This window comes from Pongo pygmaeus, chromosome 4 (assembly GCF_028885625.2).
Source record: "Pongo pygmaeus isolate AG05252 chromosome 4, NHGRI_mPonPyg2-v2.0_pri, whole genome shotgun sequence".
NCBI lineage: Eukaryota > Metazoa > Chordata > Mammalia > Primates > Hominidae > Pongo > Pongo pygmaeus.
In genome coordinates, this window is record NC_072377.2 from 31,867,117 (window position 1) to 31,891,258 (window position 24,142).

The window sequence follows — 24,142 nt, forward strand, 5'->3', positions numbered from 1 at the left end:
GCAACATGAAGAAACCCCATCTCCACAAAAAAAAAAAAAAAAAAAATATATATATATATATATATATATGCCATATATATAAAAATTAGCCGTGTGTGTGTGTGTGTGTATATATATATATATATATATATATAAATTAGCCAGGCATGGTAGCACACGCCTATAGTCCCCAGCTACTCAGGAGGCTGAGGCAGGAAGAATGCTTGAGCCCAGGAGGCCAAGGGCTGCAGTGAGCCGTAATCATGCCACTACATTCCAGCCTTGGCAACAGAGTGAGATCTGTCAGAAAAAAAAAAAAAAAAGAAAGAAAGAAAGAAAAAGAAAAAGAAATAACATACTCCATTATTCAAAGCTGGAATCCAAATTTAAAAACAAAAAAAATCTATGATAAGAATCTTTCATCTTTACAGTTTAAAGAGAGTTGGGAATGTTTGGTTTGGAAGAGGGGAGTAAAAAAATGAATAAAAAACAACCCCAAGGAAGTAAAATTTTGCTTATTTTGTTAATTGTTTCACTAGCTCACCTTCAAATCATTCATCTAGAGCAGGGGTCAGAGAGCCAAATCCAGCCCACGGACTGCTTCTAAGAATAAAGTTTTACTGGAACACAGCCATGTTCACTCATTTCCATTTCATCGATGGCTGCTTTGATGCTACTAGGGCAGAGTCGAATCACTGCACACAGGCCTCATGGCCCACAAAACCTAAAATATTTAGTATCTGTCCTGCTGGGAAAAAGTTTATACTTCCTTCACACTTCTCCCAAAACTTCACAGAGAAACCAAGATGCATGACAATGGAACCAACAACATTGGATTGGAGCATAACCCCAGGTCCACACTGAGGTCTGTCTGCTCACCCATCTCACAATGTGACTTTCCTGGAAATATATTTGAAATCCCAATTCCTTTGAAGGGCATGCTCCAAAGGTCTGGGACTGCCTCGTCTAAATGGTCACATTGGGACTACATGAGAACTTTTAACTCACAGGGTCAGATGGTTAAATCCCACAGTTCTCAATGTGAATGCCCTTGCCAGAAGTCGAACATGAGTAAAAATTACTCCAATTGCTTCTTCAAACTCAGTAAGTTTTTGTAGAACCGGAGAAGTTTCAATAAGTTGTCGATCAGTATTTGGCTCTTGTAGCTACAGGAAAATAGAAATAAATAAAAATCATTTTTTCATTTTTGGTTATAAGTGTAATGATCAATTCTAGGATGGTGTTTTGTAAAATTCCTTCTCCCATGAGCAGAAATTTCTGAAATGCCAATAAAGCATGGAAGCTCGTTTCTCATCTCTTTGAATGGCAAACAAATCTAATATTTAAAGAAGGTTCAAATAATATTTTTCAATCTTCTATCAAATTTCAAGGCCAAGTACTGTACACAGATAGTTCAAAATCCCAAGTATTATACTAACTCTCTAAGGAGATGCAAGCTGAAGAACAGCTGGTAGAAAATATATATATCTAGTAAAACAATGGTTCTCAAACTCCAGCATGCGTGTTAAACGCAGTCAGCTGGGCCCTGCCCCCAAGATTACTGATTTCCTATGTCTGGAATCAAGACTGGGAATCCATCTTTCTGACATGTTCCCAGGTGATGCAGATGCTGCTGGTCTGTCCTTTAAAAACTACTGCATGAAAGTAATTTACTACTGTGTTTTCTAGGGACCAACCTATTTTGGCAATGAGCATCATTAAAACAGAGTTCAATGTACATTGGAGATTATTATACCACTAGACAGGTGGCGCTCCAACAATGAGCCTTTAATAACTGGCAGAGAGCAAATATGAAAAGTGTGATTAAAATGAACATTTGCAACAACTTTGGGCATTCATGTATTAATAAAATATTTTTAAAGTACTCTGAATTAATGTCATTTCTTACTGTAAAGCCTCTTATGAGAGTTCAACCACTTCTTACATTTATTTTATATACATATATAAAAATAAGTATATGAGGATACATATGCATGTTTACATATATGCATATATCCCAAAGTAAAACAGAAATAAAAGCAAAGAATAGTAAGAATTCTTAAACCATCTGGGGAAATAGGTGTCACCACCATATGTAGAGCTTTTAAATTCCAAAATCTTGAGTGAAAAGCTATCACAGTATACTAATTTTTTAATTTACAATAGGTTTTATACACTCTGAATTGAAGCTTTCAATTTCTAAGATCCAGATTAGATTATACGTTAACAATGTTAATTTAGTATTTGTTCTACTTTTTTAGTATGCTCAGACTCGCTTCCATACTATTAACACTTCCCCTGCAATAGCAAGTGTGTAGATATACTGGAGTCAACATTTTATGCTTTGAATATCACCTTGTGGTGGTGGTGGGGCATCCATAACTACACAGTAGCTCTTCCTTCCTCGTTGAGGGAAGATGGTTCCCAATACTCCCCCTACCCCATTCCAGACCACATAAACACAATGCATGGGTTCATTCTCCTATTGTTCCAAAGTTTTCCAGGTCTGACACCTCAGCTTAAAGGCATAGTGCCACTGAAGAGAATCAAAAGATAAAAGTGGGAAAGGAAAAAAAGGCAAAGGAAAGTAACATGAATAGCTGGAGTTATAAAGCTCACTGCAGACAGGGAGGTCATACTTACTTGGAGTGGGTGGAGAGGATAATTGAGCCAGACTTCGCGCAGGTCCTGGAAAATAGAGTGATGCCTTTAATGCTCAAGGGAGCCATTTAACGCACTCTAGAGTACTAAATAAAATGTCATTATTTGAAATACTGAACTATTTCAGACACTGACTCCACTTACAGCAAATTCAATAGTGCTGGCAAACTAATTTTTTTTTTTTAAGTGTATTCACCACTCAATCCGCCTGTAGCAACTCTAATTAGCCTATTAAGCTAGAGGGGAAAAGAGCCACGTCTAGTCCCAGAAGTCAGACACCTTTTAAAACTAAGTTACACATTTGGTTAACCTAATACACTGCACTAAGCTGCTCTTTTAATCATATTTTTTTCTTACCATTATCCAGAAATGTGCATCAGCTGTGCCTTTTGTAATTAAAACTCATTTCAAATGTCCTTTATTTTAGGCACTAATTCATTACCATATGAGCTATTTTAAGATGGAGTGGAAAACGCCCCATGTCGTCTTCATAAGATCTTACGTTTATGAGATCATGCTTTTACAGTGGGTCACTACAAATGCTCACTTGAACTACTGGAATGAGTGAATTTTATGGAAACCCCTAGTACATTACTTTATCCACTGAGTTAAATCTGGAGGTTATAATGAGAACTTCCTCAGGATTAAAGTGTTTTTCCTTTAGTTTCAGACTCTAGGGAGCCTCTGACTGAATTTACTTCCTGACCTTGATGTTAGATTTCTGAAATAAATAAAAAAAATTCCTTAAGAGGAAAAAATATTTAAGTTTTTTTTTAGAGGAGAAGAAGTATAGGAAAATTTAGTACCACTTGTAACACACAGGGTGATAAAAGTAAAATACCTAATATTTCTTGCACAACTGATATCTTAATAAAATACACTCAGGGTTTTTTAAATAATATTTTTTAAAAGCATTTAAACATCAGACTTTCTTTGGGGCACTTTAAAGGACTTCTCTTAACCAATTCAGAAATCTTTCCCTTGAAATCTCCATAGTGCAAATTATATTGATTGTTCTTACCTTCTTACAACTTTCTCTCAATGCTTTTTTTCTTCCTCCTTTCACCCTAAGTGGACATTTATCAAACTTCAGCCCCTGCCTGACCTATTCATTACCATTTCCACTGGAGAATTCCACTATTTCCAATGCTTTACTACTTCAGTTTGGATTACTCATTCATTTCTGCTGCAGCACTGACCTCTTACCTAAGCTCCCAGTCCATAACTCTAAATATCACATGGGCACCTATTACCCCATATGGAACATGATCAAATGATAACTTTTCACCTTTCTCCTTAAACTAGAGCATCTGTTACAGAAGACGGCAGGCTTAGGAGTCAGGCTGCCTGGGTCCAATCCTGATTCCATCTTGGCAAGTGACTTAACCTAAGCTTCCATGTCCTCAGCTTAAGACAAAGATAATTGTAGGACTACTCAAGCTGTTCTATGACAAACACCCTGAGCAATGCACTCAAAGTATTAAACCCAGAGCTGGCCCATAGAAAATACTACTATTAATAATGATGACAACAACAACGATACACAGCTATTTCTTCCAACCAACCCCAGTCTCCAAGGCTCAAAATTCCCAAGGATCTTGATTCACCTTTCTTCTATCACCTTCATGTCTTACACCCAAACAAGACTGTGGTTTCTCCTTTCATGTCTGCTGCCACCCATCTTGGTGTAATAGCATAACACCCCATGACCAGACTAATGCACGTGTCCATTTCCTTTCATCTACCCCGTAGACACCAAGATAGAGTTCTGCTACACCTTGGTGTCAGGGGGAATATACTGAAAAGATCTAGACTGGAACCCCAGTGCTACCATTTATTAGCTCAAGGACCTTAGGCAAGGTCTCTACCTTTAGTTGGCTCTTCTGGAAAATATTCTGATCAGGTCATTTGTTCATGCAACATGTTTTTACTGAATACCTAGCTCTGTCCTAAAGAGGCCTAGTGAGAAAGAATGAAGGTAAATAAGTGCAATTTAATACATTGTGGTAAGTCTCATAATAATGAGATATATACATAGAAGTATTAGGAAAACTGCCTGGAGGTGTCAGATAAAGCTTCAAAGAGGAGATGATTCTTCAGATGTGTCCTGAGAATATGAAGATTTTGGCAAATCAGTAGAGAGTGAGAATCAAAAACGGGGCACCAGAAACATACAAATAATAAGTCTTAAAGTACATAGGCATGAAAAGGTGATTCCTAGTGAATGGCACAAAGAGGGATTAAAAAAACAGATGAGAGTCAGATTATGAAAACTATTAAATGCTATGTTATGTAGTATATAGAGCCTGGGAGGCTGTAACCAAAGATTTTAAGCAAGAAAGGCCATAACCAAATCTGCATATTGAAAAGAAGAAATGTGGTATGAATGATGGACTGGAGCGGTGGGGCATGGCAGCCGGTTAGAGTTCAAGTGAGAAATGAGGAGGACAAAAATGAAAGCAGTAGGGTAGCAATTCAAGAAATATTAGGGTCAGAATTGATAGAATCTCACAATTGATCAGATAAGAGGAGAAGAAAGCTTAGGGACAAAAATAAATCCTAAGGTTTCTGGTTTAGAAGATAAAAATAAGGAAGGAGGAACATGTTTGGGGGTTAAAAGTGATGGGTTCAATATTACACATGTTGAAATGAGGTATCTGTGAAACACCTGTGAGAAGGTGCCCAGAGGCAACTTGAAAAGACACTTTTTCCAATTTATGGAGCTCCAGAGAAAAGGCCTGAGTCAGAGGTACTGGGACAGATGTGCAAGGAGAAAAGGTGTGGAAAGCAGAGGCATAGCAAAAATCACATTAACACCACTCTATCTTTCTAAGCGGGCCATTAACATAATCAAAATGAAACAATGGATCTGAATGTACTGGGTCAAACATGAAGGGTTACACAAAGACCAAAATACAAAAACAGCAAAACTGGGCTGAAAGAGTAAAACTCAGTTGAGGATGAAAAAGAAAAAAAACAGCCCTGCTGTTTACAGGGCTGAGAAGACATAGATAAAGCCAGCAGCAAAGTGAGCAGGAAACAATGTTTCCCTCAAGGTCTTGCAGCTGCTGTAAAATGCCATTATGACCCTCTGACTAAGGATCACTGCAGACACTCAATCGCCAAGCTGCCCTTGCCCTGTGACGGCACCCAATCCCAAAGTAATCTCTTGATGCTCCTAAACTGGCCACAGCCAAGAACCTCTTGAGAATTACTCAGCACCAGCCCAGGCCTCACAAAGGATGTCTCTCTCCACCCCCACAGCACAGCCAATCAAGCTGACTTTGTTGCCTACAGGTTTGTCCCTGGCTGTCTCTGGCTAATTAGGCTTTCATGATGCCTTACTCAAAAAAGAAGTACATTGGTTCACTAACATCTCTCACATGTTACAACTAATAGGTGGAAACCAATATGGAGATGTCAAATGAGTCAGTGTCCAAGTTTGTGTACTTCAGAATGCTAAAGAGGAAAACCCATACATTGTGAGCCTTATACAGTTTCACAAAAGACACACTAAAACAAATTCTGAATCTCAACCATCCCGTTTGTAAGATAATGTTCAGACTCTGCTTTTAATCCAGTCATTTATTCACTTCACTCTTCTAACAAATCTGTATTAAACGCTGCACATGCCAGCATTGCACTAGGTACTGGAAACACAAGATAAGCTCACTAAGTAGACAACTGGGAGAGAGGCACTTTGAAGAGAAAAGAATCTAAACACAGACTGATGCAATTAAAGAAGACAGGTAGAAAACTGCAGCAAAACAGAACAACAGAGCACAGTGGATTGGGGGATGCAGGTAAGATGGGAGAAGGGGACAGGGAGGAGGTGGGGGTGGGGGAAGGAGTCTAAAGGGTGCTGGGGGACACACAGACAAGATTGCAGGAAGGAAAGAGAGCAAAGAGGTTGCTGAAATGACCCACAAAAGGTGAAGGCCAGAACAAAGAAAATTTAAGATTTGAGAAAGGGTCTTAAAACACACACCATCTGGTACAGATGCAAATCAAGATGCACATGTATTTATACGTGCAAGACAAAAATGGGGGGACACAGAACATCTGTAGATAATCTTCCCATAAGGAGGAAATTCACACATAAAAATTATCACATATCTCTAGAAAAACAAATACAAAAATCAGATTCTCAGATATGAACATTGTCCAGGTCATATTTTCCAAAACTATTGATCCTTTTTTAAAAAAACTACCCAAAGTAATACAGTAATAACGTCTGACAGCCATTTAAGCTGAAGGTTTCACAGAGGCTTAAAACTGGCTTCCTGTGTTCTTTATTGCTCCATGAGGGCTATTTCATTCAATTATAATGACATTTCAATTTGGAATACAGAGTTGCTTCTCCTTTTAAATGTTAAATTGACTTGTTTTGGTGCAGAAAGCATCCAGTGTGCTCTATTACATGCAGGATTAAAAAGGTATCTCTGGCAATATTAATAGCTTAATATTTAAGTAACAACAGAAACTATTTTAGAATCCATCATTTTTTCTTAAACTACAATTTGCTTTCAAAAAAGTACTTTCATACTCTTTATCCAGAGCCCCATCAGAAACTCCCTATGAACTGACTTTTAAAAATAAATAAACATTTATCTAGTCTACATAATTTACATAAAAACAAATCATACACAGAAAAGCCAAAAGGCTATCACTTCAACTAAGCCTGCATGAGGTAGATACCCAATGATTCTAAAATATAAAATCATAATTAGCTTCAAGACACTTCAAAATGAAGCGAAGTCCTATTACATTTGTATTCATATTTAATTGATAAGTGACCATGAGGAAAGACAGGTTCGGGCCAAAGAAAAACTCCTTGTGTAAAGGTCCATGGAACTTTCCATCTGCAAGAGTTGAATAAGCCATTTTGGTGTACTTGAAATGTCCCATCTATGGTAGATCTGACTATTTTGTTTCTCCTATATTCTCTTCAAATTACAAAGACCAGCTGAAATAAAATCTTCTGTAATAATATATAACAAAAAAAATCAAATGATTCTGTAGAAATACCGGATCATTAAAGAGCAAGCGTCCAAATAACTGCTTGGCTTCCTCCAGGCTTCCCTCCAAGTAAACAGCTCCTAGATGAAAAACAGAGAATGCCAAAAGAGAGTCTCCATCAACAGTCAAAGAAAATGACATATCTCTATAAAAAGCAAAAATGCAAGCCAAAAACTACTCACAGAAAACAAATCAACATGTTCAGAAGCAATTGTCTTAGAGGTGACATTTCCCCTCTTTTTGCTATGCTTTGTGTTACAAATTAGACTGAAATAATACGGAATTCAATTTACTAAAATCTAAATCTAATATTGTAAGTAAAAGAGGCCAAATATCAACTATCATGAAGGGTAAAAGTATAAACCTTACTAAGGGAACAATGCACAAATACTTGACTTTAGTAAAGCAAATGTTCTGTTTTATTTTATGCATTTATAGTTTATGTTTCTGATCAAATGTATATAGATACCTAAAGAAAAAAAAAAACCTGATAGACAAAACCTGAGTCTAGATCAATGAAGGCATCTGCAAATAAAATATCAGGGGAAGCTTTACCTTTAATTTGGAATAATTAAGCATTAGGCACACACACTCATGAATCATAACCAGGAAGTACTATGGTAACATTTTAACTGGGTATCAATTACAATGGAGTAGTCATATTTTCTTGAAATCAAATGTTTACACTTGTCTTCAGAAAGGCTACTTTTCCATGTAAAATGTTAAGGCACTTAGTTACCAGGGCTTTTGACAACTAAAGACATTAATTATTTATTGATAGTTGTAACAATGATAGTCAGAGTAACAGTGGTGGTAGCTGTTGTGGTTTGGGAAACACTTATGTCCTGGGTACCATGCAAAGCATTTCCACATTCTTATCTTCACTTTCATGGGGTACCTCAGTAGGAGGATGTTAGAAAAGACTTAGAGGATTTAGGCTTATATTAGTTGATTAGCGAGGACAGCTTAAGGAAGTAGAGCTTTGCTCTGGATTGGATGCTGCCAGAATCAGATATTAAGATCATTATAACTCTGCAAGGTAAGTGATACTATCTCCATCTCACAGTCTCACAGATGGGGAAACTGAGGATCAAAGAGATTAGGTAGATTGCCAAAGACACAGATCTGATAAATGATGGAACAGGAAATTGAATCATGTCTGGCTGGTTCTGGAGGCAATGGTAACACCAACTGTCAAAAATATTATGTGTACAGAGCAAAGTAATTCCATGCGACAAATTCTTTGAAAATAGACATATTTGTGAAAAACAGACGTAGCTGTGAAAAGACTGTGGATAATTATTAAACATTCTCTTCCCACTATCATCAGCATGAAACTACAATGGGAAGATTTTATATTCATTTTCAAAGGAAGAGGGCAAAAATGATAAGAACAAAGCCCTTTGAAAGCTAAAATGTACTTGATCATTTACTTTAAAAAAAAATCAAGTTGTCAATCTACTGTAACATTTCATTGTAAAGCATAAAACTTGCAATCGCCAGCTAATTAACTCTTCATAACTTTCCTGTACCAATGGCTAATTGTATTCTGGTTACAGTCAAAAAGAAGCCAAGGAAGTGCCTGAGTGAGGAGTGGAATGTCAACATCAGTCTTGCTTCAAGTGAATCAATAACAGTTATACAAACTCAAACCTGGGTGGGGTTTAAAAAATGTGGTGTTCTCAAGATGTTTAAAACAGAAATCTTACAAATAGTTTAATCAAAAGCAACACTGGAGTCTCTCAGCAACCTAATCCGTTTGTTTATGTATGTGATCCTGAATCAAATCTGGAAAGTAATCCATCTTCATATTCACCTCATTTCAATTCATTAAATACTAAGCATCTACATGACATCAGACACCAATTCAGGCAGTAAGAATGCAAAAAAAAAAAAAAAAAGAGGCACGTTCACTGCTCTGAAGGAACTGAAATAACTATAATACAAGGTGGTAGGTGTCGTCCTAGGAACCTCATGTGCTTTGGGAACAAGTAATTCTGTCCCAAGTTTCCACACTAAATTTTATGTGCTCTCCAGACTGTTAAGACATGCAAGAAAGTAGACTTCTTGAAGAAGAGAGAAATTACCTATTAATGCTTCAAAACAATTGGCCATTGCATGTCGAAGGTCCGATTCTCTACAAAGGTCAGGCCCGTGAGCATACAGCATAAATCGATCCAGTTCAAGTTTCTACAAAATTCACAATGACAAAACGTAAGAAAGTTTGCCAAAATCTTAACTATAGTAACTCAGCATCTCTTGCAAAGAGTTGGTGTGGAGACGAGATGAGGGCAGCATAATGGTTACAAATCCATGAATATATTAAGAGAGAGTTTAGTTTAACATTCATTAGAAGTCCTATACATATAGCTCAGTTTTCACTAACTCAGTTCTTTCCCAAACAGGCTTCTACAAACTCCAATAATTCAAGTAGGGTTCAGAATTGATCAGATCTGAACTTTCCAATTCCAAGCTCAGACCAAGCACTAGCCTAGGCTGGAATAAGACTCTGCTACAAGCCCCTGGGTTCATCCAATATGCCTAGGCAGAGAATTACAAACCTAACACAAACTTCTGAAAGTCAATTTTATGTCTTTGACTCAAGTCATGTGGTACTGACAATGTCAGCACCATACAAAACAGATTTTTTTTTTTTTTTTTTTTTGAGACAGAATCTGGCTCTGTTGCCCAGGCTGGAGAGCAGTGGTATGATCTTGGCTTACTGCAACCTCCACCTCTCGGGTTCAAGCGATTCTCCTGCCTCACCCACCCAAGCAGATGGGACTACAGGCACCCGCCACCACACCTAGCTAATTTTTGTATTTTTACTACAGACGGGGTTTCACCATGTTGGCCAGGCTGGTCTCAAACTCCTGACCTTAAGTGATCCAGCCACCTCAGCCTCCCAAAGTGCTGGGATTACAGGTGTGAGACACCACGCCTGGCCCAAAATAGATTTTTATGTGGTAGAGTAAGTGAGGACCCTCAGAAGACTTCAAAATGCCTTACACTTCTAAATCTTTATTTTTATTTGTTGTGAGGATTTGGGGACCCCTCTGCACTTGTGTCCCCCTTATGAGGTTTCCATACTCATCTCTCTGTGGGTTCACTGAGACCTTCTGAGCAATGAATTGGATTGATCTTAAGGGCTCTGAAAATAGCACTCATAGTGAATTGTGTTTCCTTTTCTGATTTGGCCTCAGAAGAGTTTAGAGCCAAATTTGTAGCCCAGTTGTAGGTGTAGGGCTGATGAATACATCAGTGTATACTAACTTTACCTCTGGATTCATTTCACTATCTTACTCATAGTTTTCCTTTACTTTGATCTCGGCAGCTGCTTATTTCTTATCCCATGGCATTACAACACACAAATCAACTCCAGCCTTTTAGAACTAGACACAACGTGAAAGAATATTTTTTATACAACTCCTGAGATTGAATAAATGGAAATCATAATTCTTTCCATAAAAAAGAAAGATACAAACATTGCATAAATATGCAATAAATCCATTTCCATTACCATGTAATTCAATTCAATAAATACTAAGCAATAACATGCCACATAACATGGAACAAATCACAAGTCAATGAACAGCCTAGGACAATATGAGTTCCACCAGTCCTCAGACAAAAGACATAGATTCTGTGTGTCTCAGTATGTATCTTAAATATCCATATTTATTCATATTGGAAAAAGACAAAGACAATAAAAATAAGACATATATGCTGTAGTATTTTATACTGTTTGAAATTCGTGATTATAAAATATACTCAAATGAGTTTTGACTACCGCAAATGCAATAGCAGAAAATATCTCTTTTTAAAAATTGATCCCAAAGTGCAAGAGTTTATACTAGAATATGTAAATTTCATCTGTTTCACAACTTCACTGGGAAAATTTAATTGTTTGCTATCTCTGGAGCCCTGCTTGCGAGCAGACTGCAAGCCATATTTTATCTTATAAACATCTACTGTATTCTGGAGTGCTGTGATGTGAATTTCCTGACTTCTTCTAGTCTCTACTCTATATTCTTATTTTTCCATGCAGGCATTAGTACAACTTTTTTTTTTTCTTTGAGAAGGAGTCTTGCTCTGTTGCCCAGGCTGGAGTGCAGTGGCGCAATCTAGGCTCACTGCAAGCTCTGCCTCCAGGGTTCACGCCATTCTCCTGCCTCAGCCTCCCGAGTAGCTGGGACTACAGGTGCCTGCCACCACACCCGGCTAATTTTTTTGTATTTTTTAGTAGAGGCAGGGTTTCACCATGTTAGCCAGGATGGTCTTGATCTCCTGACCTCGTGATCCGCCTGCCTCGGCTTACCTCCTGTAATCATGCTGGGATTACAGGCATGAGCCACCGTGCCCGGCATTAGTACAACTTTTAAAAAGGATAGAGTGGTGTGCTACTGTTTATGTGTTAAAATGTTCATTAGTCTGGAAGGTGACCTAGAGCTTTCATTAGATTCTCAAAGGGGTCAACAATTCTCCATCAATTCCCTTCCCTTCCAAATGATTAAGGACTACTGGTCTAGACAGAAGAAAGGTGGGACTCCTGCCACAGCCTTCTGCTGCAGCCAATGGGTGTTGAGTACTATGGGAATGGCAAGCCTTGGGCTTGGTGGAAGAAGACCACATAGAAATCCCTGAAGGGAGAAACTAGCCACCTCTGCCATTAGTCATGGCTTTGTACAGCACCCAGTGGGTTATATGATAGCTTCTGTTTTCATGCTATGGCAATTCCCCACACTTTGTAAATATCCTCCCTAAAAGTGTTTGAAAAATAATTATGCCATTCCATTACATCCTAAACTAAAAACAATAAGGAACGGAGTGACTACCTACTTATTAATACGTATTTCCAGTGGCATTTATGTGAATGATCAGGAAGCATTGTGACAATTAAATCAACCAAACACTTAAGCAGTTTTACATAGAGTTGTGAAATTTCATTCATTGTGAGCCTGCTAAAACCAAGTTAGCTTACCTGGTTGCTTACAGGTTTTCATTAAGACATCAATATTTACTTTCTCAAATGCCACTAAAACCAGTTCAAAGCCTACCACTGTAGCTACAATGACGATGTTATCACATAAAATAAAACAATGTGTTATTGCTAACACATAAGCTAAAATTAACCACATTTTGAATATAATTAATGCCTTGGCAAGATCAAATTAAGAAACCAGTCATAAAGCTAGGATGGGCTTTATCTACTCTTTCTATCAAAATCAAACTTTTATATCAAAATGAAGAAAAGATACAAATTACTTTAGGCATAACCCACAAAAGTTTTTCCAGTGGATCCTCAGTGCTTGGGGATTTAAGAGCCACCATTCTACCTACTACTAAATAAACCCAAAGGTCTATAAAAATGTAAGGATTTATCACAAGAACATGGGTAGCATCAATAAAAACAGCCCCTACAAAATTATTAACATCTTTGTGTAATTACTATAAACAAGTATTATGCCTAGCACTTTATAAATGACATCATTAAAACTCATAATCTCATTTAATTCTCACAACCAGGCTGTGTGCCAAGGGCTAATGTCATTTCCATTTTACAGACGAGAAAGCAGAGGCTTGGAGAAGAGAACAACAATTTGTCAATTTGTCCATGGCCACCTGTTTGTAAGAGGAGGAGTGTGGACTGGAACCCTGATGAGTCAGTGCAAGTGTCCATGTTCTTATCAGCCATGATTTATTATAATAAGACATAATATGGAGATGGAAACATCAAATCAGATCACATTTATCTGAATTCTGAAAAGGTTCTGTTAGTCACTGAGCTAAGTCAATGAGGCTAGGGGAATAGCCTAAACCCTAAATCTTAATAAGATTTGTGATTTGGGGGATTCTCAAAGGTGTAGAAAGTACCCCTAGTGGATAAAAAATGGTCTGTAATATTCTGTTCAAAGCTATCATTGGGCTTGTTAACGTAAATTAAAAATAAATGTACTACAGAAATACTACACAAAGGGAAAATACAGTATATTTCATTTCTTTTGCTTTGTTCCCATGTTCCTTTTCCCCAAATGTTTAACTCTGTTCATACACGTCTGTCAAATTTTTCTTCATCTGTTCTCAAGTTACCTCACTGTGGAGTTCATTAGCTGCTGGTGAAACTCACAAAGGTAACAGAACTAATAAGACTGGATCCTTAAAACCCAACAAAAAAAACTTCCTGGTCTGTAAAATATTAACACCCCTAATATATCCTAAAGAGTTACTTATTCAAATGCAAAATTATGCAAGGACCGCAGAAGAGCATGTCAGACGTAACTACAAATGCTGCAGATGTCTTCTATACCTTTGCTAGCATGGCAAGGTGCTGATTCTGAACAATGGCAGTCCGATAGGTTGCTAATCCTCCTTCTTCCAGACTAGGAAACAAATAGTACAAATGGACGCTACAAAAAAAAAAGAAGTACATGAATAAATATGCATCACAACATTCTGTCTGTGGCTCTGAGTCACAGAAACAGGGCTGGCACACAGTATCTGTGCAATGGACATCAGCTGAATCAAACTAAACTGGATCTGATTAAAGTCTTTGAAAGTTAAATGGTAAGAACAGTATATCTGAATGTGCTAAAACCTAGACAGCACCATTCACTCGTATTCTCACATTTATTTCTGTTAAAAGACTTCTCTGAAATCTGATGACAACAAAGAGCGGAATAATCAGTTACACACTCTAAGAGCAAACACATTAATACTAAAAATTGGGAAACAAATGTTTTTCCTTGGGCTGTGTTACGTGTGGCCTCTGGAGAGAGGAGTCCCTTCTCCTGATTATGTCCAGCTTGTCAAAAGAAATAACCTAAAGAGAATAAAAACAGCTCAAGAGAGTTCCAAGAGAAGCATGTATTGTCTCCCTTTAAAAGAGAAATTGTGTCAGTATAGAAAAGCAAAACACACTTTCCTGCCCCTATTCCTTTTTTTTTTTTTTTTTTTTGAGACGGAGTCTCACTCTGTCACCCAGGCTAAAGTGTTGTGGCATAATCTCAGCTCAGTGCAACCTCCACCTCCCAGGTTCAAGTGATTCTCCTGCCTCAGCCACCCAGGTAGCTGGGACTACAGGCGTGCACCACCACACCTGACTAATTTTTGTATTTTTAGTAGAGATGGGGTTTCACCATGTTGGCCAGGCTGGTCTTGAACTCCTGACCTCAGGTGATCCACCCACCTTGGCCTCCCAAAGTGCTGGGATTACAGGTGTGAGCCACCGTGCCTAGCATCCTACCCCTACTTTCAAATTAAGGATCCTAAAACACTTCTGGAGAGACACACACACACACACACACACACACACACACACACACAAATCTGGTCATTAAAATTACTTGTAAGCTTTACTTCCCTTGAGATCAGAAAGAATAAGAAAGGGATCAAAGACAAATCCTAGAAGATGAAATGACATTTTAAAATATCATCCCTTTCTTTACAAATTGAATATAAGCTCTGAAGCATCTAGACCAAGACAAGCTGATCTCTTGTGGTTGTAAGCAACTTTAACATATACTTGACAGGACAGAGACACCAGCCTTTCATCTTGTAATCTCACTCATTACAGCATCAGTGAGTGCGAGTTGTCAGGGCAAGAGCCACAGACATGTGGCTTCTGAGCTCTACAGAAGAGATAAAAATACACAGTGTATCAATGCCTTATTTGGCTAATTACAAAGAAAGCAATGTAATAAGTATGTTACCTATAAAATGTAATTATTGAGGAGTTGTAAAAAACAAAAAAGCCTAATTACCTGGTCAGAAATTCAACAACAGCATCACCCAGGAATTCCAACCGTTCATTGTGGTTAATCCTACAATGGGAATTAAAAAGATTACTTAATACAGCATACTAACACTCCCCCCCACCCATCCCCACCCCCACAAGAAAAGAGCACATGAAGGTTAGCTCCTTTAGTAATCAAACCACCTTCCCTATTCCTCATAATTAACAGCACAGACCACTATCTTAGCCCAGAGGCATCTGGCACCTGCCTAATGGGAAGGAGGGGTGCATTCCTTCACATCACGTGGGTCAGGCTTTCTACCAGGGGGCTTCCTTCCCCTGGGAACCAGAGCCTTCAAGGTGATATCTCACTAACAATCATGAATATTTCCATACTACTATCAGGTAGAAGACAGAAAGAAGAATGCCTTCAGTGGATTTTCTGACCACTGAAAAATCCCTTTTGATACAATGTCCTAAAGACAGTTCTCCATCACTTCAACTCTAAACTCAACTCAGCATCTGAAGTCCTTCGAAATAAGTGTAATCTACGTTTTCAGTCTCATTACCCACTCCTACCCTATCCTATCTACTCACTGGGCCCTGCTCCAAAACTGCCTGGCACTCTCTGAAACAGGCATCACTTAAGACACTCAGTGTGCCTCTTCAGGCCAAGCTTCCTGCCACCCTAGAGCCTTCCACTCTCTCCCATACAATGAGCCACACTGAAAATCTACTCACCCGTCAAGGCCCAGCAAAAATGTTATCTTCTTTATGAAGCCCTGCCCGATGCCCCTCATCAAAATTAATACTTCTCCCTCAGTGCACAGATCACACTTTATTTAGACTTTAATTATATGATGAAGTCATATCCCACAGGCTGTTATTTTCTCATGTTCACATACAAGGCTGAAATGACCAAGAAGGTGGCCCACGGAAAACCTCCTCCTGTGTCTCAGTGAAGCCAATGGAGCACCTTCTCTCAGTACTAATTAATGTGTTTCTCTCACTGCCCCTTTGGTTGAGCACAGACATGGTATGAAGTGATTTAGGTTTTCAACAGGCCACACTGGCTGCTGTGTAGACACTGAGTGGAGGACAGAGAAGCACTGAGGAGAGGCTGCAGCAGATGCAAGGAGACTTTCCCACGTGGGAGGCTTAGGCTGGGGAGGTCACAGTGGAGAGGAGGGGAACAGTCACATTTGGGATGCATTTTGGAGACACAGCTGAAAAGAAGTGTTGATAGCTGGAGTTGGGATTTGGAAGCTAAGTGAAAGAAAAGAATGAAAGTCAATGGCTAGGCTTTAGCTTAAGTAGCTTGTGAGGAGTGGTGCCATTTACTGTGGAGGGGAGGACCAAAAGGAAAGCAGGTTTGGGGGAAACGCAAGAGGTGCATTTTGGACATGTTAACTTCAAAGTGCCCATCAAATATCCAAATGGAGAGATCCAGTAGAGTGCTACATATTAACCTACTGCTCATGGGCTAGGACACAGTTGCTAATGAATCTTTAGGGTTGGTCAATGTTAGACAGAATTTCAGGTGATTAATCATATGACACCACTTGAGAGGATGCAGCCAGAGGGAAAAAACGGTCCCAGGAACGAACCCAGGGAGTGCCGAAGTTGAGAAGTCAAGCAGGAGGGAAGCCAGAAAAGGAGACCTGGCCGGGGAGGCAGGAGGAAAAGGAAGCCAGTATGCTCTCCTCAAGGACAGCATGGTATCCTCCAGCCATTGGAAGAATGTGTTTCAAGAGAGAAGTGGTAAGCCATGCCCAATGTTTCTTAGATTCAAGTCAGATGAGAACAGACCACTGATTCAGTCCTGTGAAGTCACTGAGGCCCTTGATAGGCTATCTGTGAAGTGGTGGAGACAGACCTGCTTGGGAGTACAGTAGGCTGGAGAAATAATAAGTTGTGTGGAATTGTACAACAGCCCTCCCATACCCATGGTTTCACCTTCCACAGTTTCAGTTACCCCTGGCCAACCACAATCTAAAAATATTAAGTGGAAAATTTCAGAAATAAACAAGTCATAAGTTTTAAATTGCATGCTGTTCTTCACCACATGGTAAAATCTTGTGCTGTCCCACCCTATTCCACCAGGGATAATCCCTTTTTCTAGTATCTCTATGCTGTCACTTAGTAGCTATGTGGGCTACCAGATCGACTGTCATAGTATCTCAGTGCCTATGTTCAAGTCATCCTTATTTTACTTAATAATGGTCCCAAAGCACAAGAGTCATGATGCTGGCATACTGTTATTTATTTACTTTTTACTTTTATTTTAGGTTCAGGGGTACCGGTGCAGGTGTGTTACATAGGTAAGCTGCATATCATGGGGTTTGGTGTACAGAAGGCATGTTGTTATAACTGTTCTATTATTGTTGTTGTTAATCTCTTACTGTGCGTAATTTGTAACTTAAACTTCATTATAGGTATGTATGTGTAGGAAAAAACATAGTACGTAAAGGATTATGTACTATCTTTGGTTTCATGCATTCACTAGAGGTGCTGGAAGGATGGGGGGGATGACTAAATATGAAAAGAACCTGAAAGTCTATTTCAAGGCCGGCTGCTGAAAGAGAAAATATGACTTTGGGGATGTACAAGGGGAGAAAAACCAAAGGGATGCACTGAGGAGGGAAGGAGGACACGCAGAGCCCATGGGGCCTGAGCAAAGACAGCAAAGGACAGGCTTGGGCATGAGCAGAAGCTGGCCTCACTAACTACAGGGGCTTTCTGAAATCTCTCTGACACCAACCCACATCTCCCCAAATAATTCAACAGCTGCCTGTCGAGTCTCAACCCATCTGGCTTTCAAGGCCATTCTTTATCTAGTTTCATCATACCCACCCCTTTTATCTACTTTAAATAGCAACTTTCAACTCCATGTTGATCAACCTGCACAACTGTACCATGCACACACCATCCCCTCTCCCTTCCCTGCTACCTCTCCCAAATTACACTCATTCCTACAGTCAATTGGGAGGCCGACCCTAAGTACTGGAGCTTCCAGGGGTGCGGGCTAACTCCTACCATCCCACCCCCATTCCCACAAAACGTCAACACTTATCACTTCATTTACAACAAAATTAGATCATATCTGTATTATTCTGTTTCATGTGTGCCACTTTAATGTCCATATTTAAAGTATCCCTATAGTTTCCATATATAGTAGAAAATTTAAAATATTTGTAAATTATTCTTAGCTACAAAATCATCTACTTAGAAATTTAAGCATAACTGCTATCATTTCACTTATCGCATTAGTAAGTTTATTCTTCTACCCTACTATTCCTCCACATTTTGGAATTTTACAGGAAACAAAAGGTAATAGGAAAAATCTGGTAAGTTGTGAACAATGAATAAGTGATTCTGAACCCTCCTTTCAATTTATGGCCTTTAATTTATGTGAAAACATCACTCTGGAAAGCAATTACAGATTAAGCATCCATAACCCAAAATCCAAAGTGTTGCAAAATTTGAAACTCTTCAGTGTCAATATGATGCCACAAGTGGAAAGTTCCACACCTGACCTTATGTGACAGCTTGAGATCAAAACTTTGTCTATACAAAAGTATTAATAATATTGTATAAAATTACCTTCAGGCTATGTGAGTCTAAACCCATCTGGTTTTCAAGGCCATTTCAAGGCCATCTTATATATATTTCTTATATATGAGATATATATGAAATATAAATGAATTTCAGTTAGAATTGGGTCCTATCCCCAAGATATCTCACTATATGCAAATATTCCAAAATCCAAAAATAATCTGAAACACTGCTGGTCCCAAGCATTTCGGATAAAGGATACTCAACTGCAGTAGCCAATAATGGGAAATGAAAAAAAGAAAGAAAGAGAAAATACATTCATGTCTAGCTGACAAATTCATAATCTCATAATTCAGTTTAAAAAAAAAAAAAGGGCAGGCCAGGTGTGGCTCATGCCTGTAATCCTTTGGGAGACTGAGGTGGGAGACAGCTTGGGTCAGACGTTCAAGACCAGCCTAGGCAACAAAGTAAGACCTTGTCTGTACAAAAAATTAAAAAAATTAGCCGGGTGTGGTGGCACGTGCCTGTAGTCTCAGCTACTCTGGAGGCTGAGGTGGGAGGATCACTTGAGCCTGGGAGGTCAAAGCTGTGGTGAGTTATGATTGTACCATTGCACTCCAGCCTGGGTGACAGTGGGAGACCATGTCTCAAAAAAAAAAAAAGCAGTAGGTCCTAAGACAAACTTTTCTTATTTTTACCAAATATATGCTAGACTTTAAAGGACTTTTTTTTTGTCGCTACTCCACTAGCCAAGAGTGACTCAAAAGTTCCACAGTGGAGTATGACACATTATATTAACAAAAAAAATTTTCAAAACTTTTCAATACTGAGAATTTTGCTTTCTGTCAAATACACCAGAACTTCAAAAGCATCTGCCATCATTCTTGGAGAAAGCATCAAGGAATAGAGGCATGATTTAATGGTAAGACCATGTTAACTCCTAAGTCCTCCTGCAATTTCAAGAAACCTATTAAGCTGCTGTCCTGGGTAAGGACAGAAATAAGAAAGAAATAATGAGTTTTAAAAAATAAATTCTTTTTCATGAGCCAGTAAAATAAAAATGCATTTTCTGTGGCACAGGCTCTATCTTCTTCCTAATAGTGCAAAGTACTATACAGAAAAATCTTCACATGGAAAGCAAGAAACTGGGGACAAAGGAGCTGGGGACAAACGATATTTGGATGTCTAATGCATTTTTAAATAATAATAAGACATTTAGTCAAATATGACAATAAGTCACATTTAGTATATGCTTGAAGTCATATACTATTTTAACTGAAGTCATACTGGCATAAGTTTTACCTTAATTTCTTTTATAAACTTTCATGGAGACAAAAACTACATCTAGGATTTTAATAACCACAAAGTTGGATTATTATTCATTTTGTTGAAATACAAGGTCATGGTTCTAAACAGATTTATTCAACAGAGAGTCTGCCATTTATTAAATAATTTGCCCAAATCCAACATATGTTTTTCTGTATCTACATTATGACTAAACTCTGGCAATAAGCCAGAAATAGGAATGGGTATTAAATACCACTTAATTATTATACTGTACAATTCCTAAGCCAACAGTTTATCCAGAAAAATGGGAAGAGTGGGCTGCTAGTCCTCACAGCAGTAGCAAATCTTTTGTTCCTTCTTTCATTGTTTAGACTTTCTTTAATCACCCTTTTTATAAATACTATGAGGTTCCAAGATGAGATGTTTACTGAGCAGTAAACACTCCATTTGTTTTTAAGAAGTGAATCAACAGAGGCATTATGAAATCTAGATTAACTGTAACATTTATACAGCACATTTTGTCTGAGGAATTCAATGCACTTGATAAAACACAACCATCTCCCTGTAACAGTAAGTACTGTAAGGTGCCATTCACTCCAAGGAAAGCCATCTCAGGATAGGCCAGATCAGTGAGGGTACGCAGAATCTTTCGCACTCTGGCATCCCAAGCCTCAAGCAGTGACTCGCAGAGTCCTCTCAGATCTACTGGACTTGGGAATTTAACTCGAAGCATTTAGGGTGGTAAATCCACTAGGTGGAATTTACGTACATTTAATATATATTATTGTGCTTTTAATGCAAAATATACTTGCAACTGCCATTTCCTTAAATATAGAGACATTAACAAATAGTCCATATCTGTCTCTGCTGGTCCGATAGACTTTTTTTTTTTTTTTTTTTGAGACAGAGTCTCACTCTGTCACATGATCTTGGCTCACTGCAACCTCCACCTCCTGGGTTCAAGTGATTCTCCTGCCTCAGCCACCCGAGTAGCTGGGATTACAGGAGGCCACCACCATGTCTCACTGATTTTTGTGTTTTTAGTAGAGACAGGGTTTCATCATGTTGGCCAGGCTGGACTTGAACTCCTGACCTCAGGTGATCCACCCACCTCGGCCTCCCAAAGTGCTGGGATTACAGGTGTGAGCCACCGTACCTGGCCGAGATTTTTATGCATTGTATGTAGCAATGACTCTCCAAAAGAAAAAAAAAATCAAATCAAACCAAGGCAGCTTGGTTTTCCCCCTTTTTCCATTGCTACTCTTCTGGTCCCTCCTTCCCAAGGGTCTTACTGATAATACGTGGATTACTTGAATGCCACCAAATGCCTAATCCTTCAGACACCCTTTTTGTGCTAAGTTCATCACAATTTGCATGAATGAATTAAATATAACTATTCAGCTCAGATTTAGGTGGTTAAACAGTGACATTTTTAAAATTATGGGTGGCATATTTGCTTGAGATAACAGCATCATAAAAGTTAATTATTTTGTACTTTTCATGGGCAGCCAGGCTATCAAGAATTATTTATTAATTTTAAGGCTTCATGCCTTTTTTGTAAACCCTAGCCCATCCCAAATGAGATTAAGAAAGATACTACCCAGCCATTTAAACTGCTGACCGTAACCCTTCTTGATCCCCCAACTGCCCTATTTCTAGTCAATAAGTAAATAGCCTGGGATAAAAGTAGTACGACGAATGGCATTCCTTCCTTTAATACTTATTTACTGAGTACCTGTTCTTTGAAAGGCACTAGTTACAAAGAACAGGGAGAAAAAACATGGGTAGGACCATAGACCTTCAAAATCCTTACGGTCCAGTAAAGAAAAATAGCCCCATAACACAATTATGGGTGCACAGAAGAACAAGAATATGTTCCATAAAACAAATACCAGCAGGATCTGAGCAGGATATTACAAGGTTACATGGGCATGACAGAGGAAGTTTTACAATGACGATCAGCACACAGGGAAGGGACAGGGTATGCTTGACAACCCAGGTAAGTAGCTCTGTCTTACTTGGGTCAGTCTCTGTGAGAAGCTGTGCCCAGCTGTGGACTGCTAGCTGATAGCAGGCAACTAGCAGCAGATCCTGGCAGCCAAGGCCAAGAGGCTCTTTCTGAACAGACACTTGGGGTCAACTCTGCATCAGCAAAAAGATCATATTCAGGGCAAGAGGCTATCAACACAAGCAGCAAAGGCCAAATGTCAAAGGACAAGAGAGATTATTTGTTTATTCTCTGTCAATAATATCATTTTCAAAATGGTAAATTCAAACATCACACAGTTTCTCAGGTATCATCCCTTCTGCCACGGTAAGAAAGCCACTTCTTTGTAACAGAGCAAAAGAAAACATAAATCATGGGGGTCGAATGACATTATCAAAAGACATAATTTACATACCAACAACTGCAGTAAGGGAAGATGAGACAAAGATGATTTAAACCTAGATTTTCATCATTGAAAAGTACATGTCTATGTGTTCATGCAGCCATGTTAGAGGGCTATGGGTATATAGGATTCCACTTATTAAAATACAGACTTTACAATGTAGCAGGGTAAAATAAAACCATGGTCACACCATCCCCGAGGGTGTGATTAAGGGCTGTTTTAATTCATTCTTTTCTGATCTTAGACTCTCACAGAACATCATAGCGAGGTATATGGGCATATGATCATTTTCAAACAAGAATTTTAAAGCTCTGTCCTGCTTTGTTTTTACCTCTTGATTGAAGAGGTTTGGTTTCTGATAACCTCAAAAGAGAACAACTCAAGGCAAGTCAATTTTTTAAAAACCTGATATACGAAGGAGATATTGGAAAAGGAAGCCATGTCAGCCATTGCTGGCAATTTCTGTGGAGGCCAGTGGGCAGCTGAAGTAATTGCCTCAATTTCCTGTCACTTCCAACCCTACTCTGCCCACCTTTAATCCATCTCAGTCTGGATCCCCAGAATGATAAGCATAGCTATTCCACTTTCCAACTCCCCACCTTAAAAAGAAAGCCACCCTCAAGCAGTTTCCTCTACTGGCTTTCCAAATAGAACCTGCTGTACCTCATACACAAAGATAATCCTCCTTGCAAGCAACCCCAGAGCCTCATCAGCCATTAAGCATTTGCTTCCATTCAGTTGTCAAACTGTGTTAATGAGTTTATACAGACCTAGGTCATTCCATTCCCAGATTCTTCAAAGGCTTCAACACCACACATAAATGAGAATATCAATATGGGAAGGTATCTTATAAAACCAGGAAATTAAATAAGAAGAGTTAACGTACAAAACTTTCCAACTCGTTATATGAGGCCAGTATTACCATTATAATGAAACTAGACAAAACATCACGGGAAAAGAAAACTACAAACTAGTATCTCTTGTAAATATAGACACACAAATCTTAAGCAAAATACTACCAAACTGAATACAGCAGCACATGATAAGAATGAGACACCACAATCAAGTGGGAGGCATCCCAGGAAAGCCAGGTTGGTTTAACACCCCAAATCAATTAGAATAAAAGAATAAAATGACATGATTATGTTAATAGCTACAGTAAAAGCATGTGACAAAATTCAACACCACTTCATGATAAAAACACTCAGCAAACTAAGAATAGAAGAGACCTTCTTTACTCTGATAAAAAGCATCTATAAAAACCCAACAGCTAACATCATCCTCAATAGTGAAAGACTGAATGCTTCCTACTGAGATTAGGAAGACAAAGATCTGCTCTCAATACTTCTATTCAGTATTGTACTGGAGGCTCTAGCCAGGGCAATTAAGTTAAGAAAATGAAATTAAAAGGATTACATGGGAAGAAGTAAAACTATTGCTATTTGTAGATGATATTATTTCAAAAATAACAAAATCCTAAGGAATCCACTAAAAGACTATTAGACCTAATAAACAGGAG

At 38.6% G+C, this 24,142-nt stretch overlaps 1 protein-coding gene across 12 annotated transcripts in view; it reads right to left on the minus strand.

The window, feature by feature from the left end:
- Nucleotides 1–24,142, minus strand: part of DROSHA (drosha ribonuclease III) — a 130,904-nt gene that overhangs the window by 20,580 nt on the left and 86,182 nt on the right. For all 12 annotated transcript variants that reach the window (XM_054488091.2, XM_054488087.2, XM_054488094.2 and 9 more), the window contains 6 exons: nt 15,420–15,479; nt 13,967–14,066; nt 9,747–9,849; nt 7,669–7,739; nt 2,623–2,667; nt 988–1,145 (listed from right to left, as the gene is read on the minus strand). In XM_054488091.2, the coding sequence (XP_054344066.1) occupies nt 988–1,145; nt 2,623–2,667; nt 7,669–7,739; nt 9,747–9,849; nt 13,967–14,066; nt 15,420–15,479 (537 nt within the window). The remainder of the gene's footprint in view (nt 1–987; nt 1,146–2,622; nt 2,668–7,668; nt 7,740–9,746; nt 9,850–13,966; nt 14,067–15,419; nt 15,480–24,142) is intronic.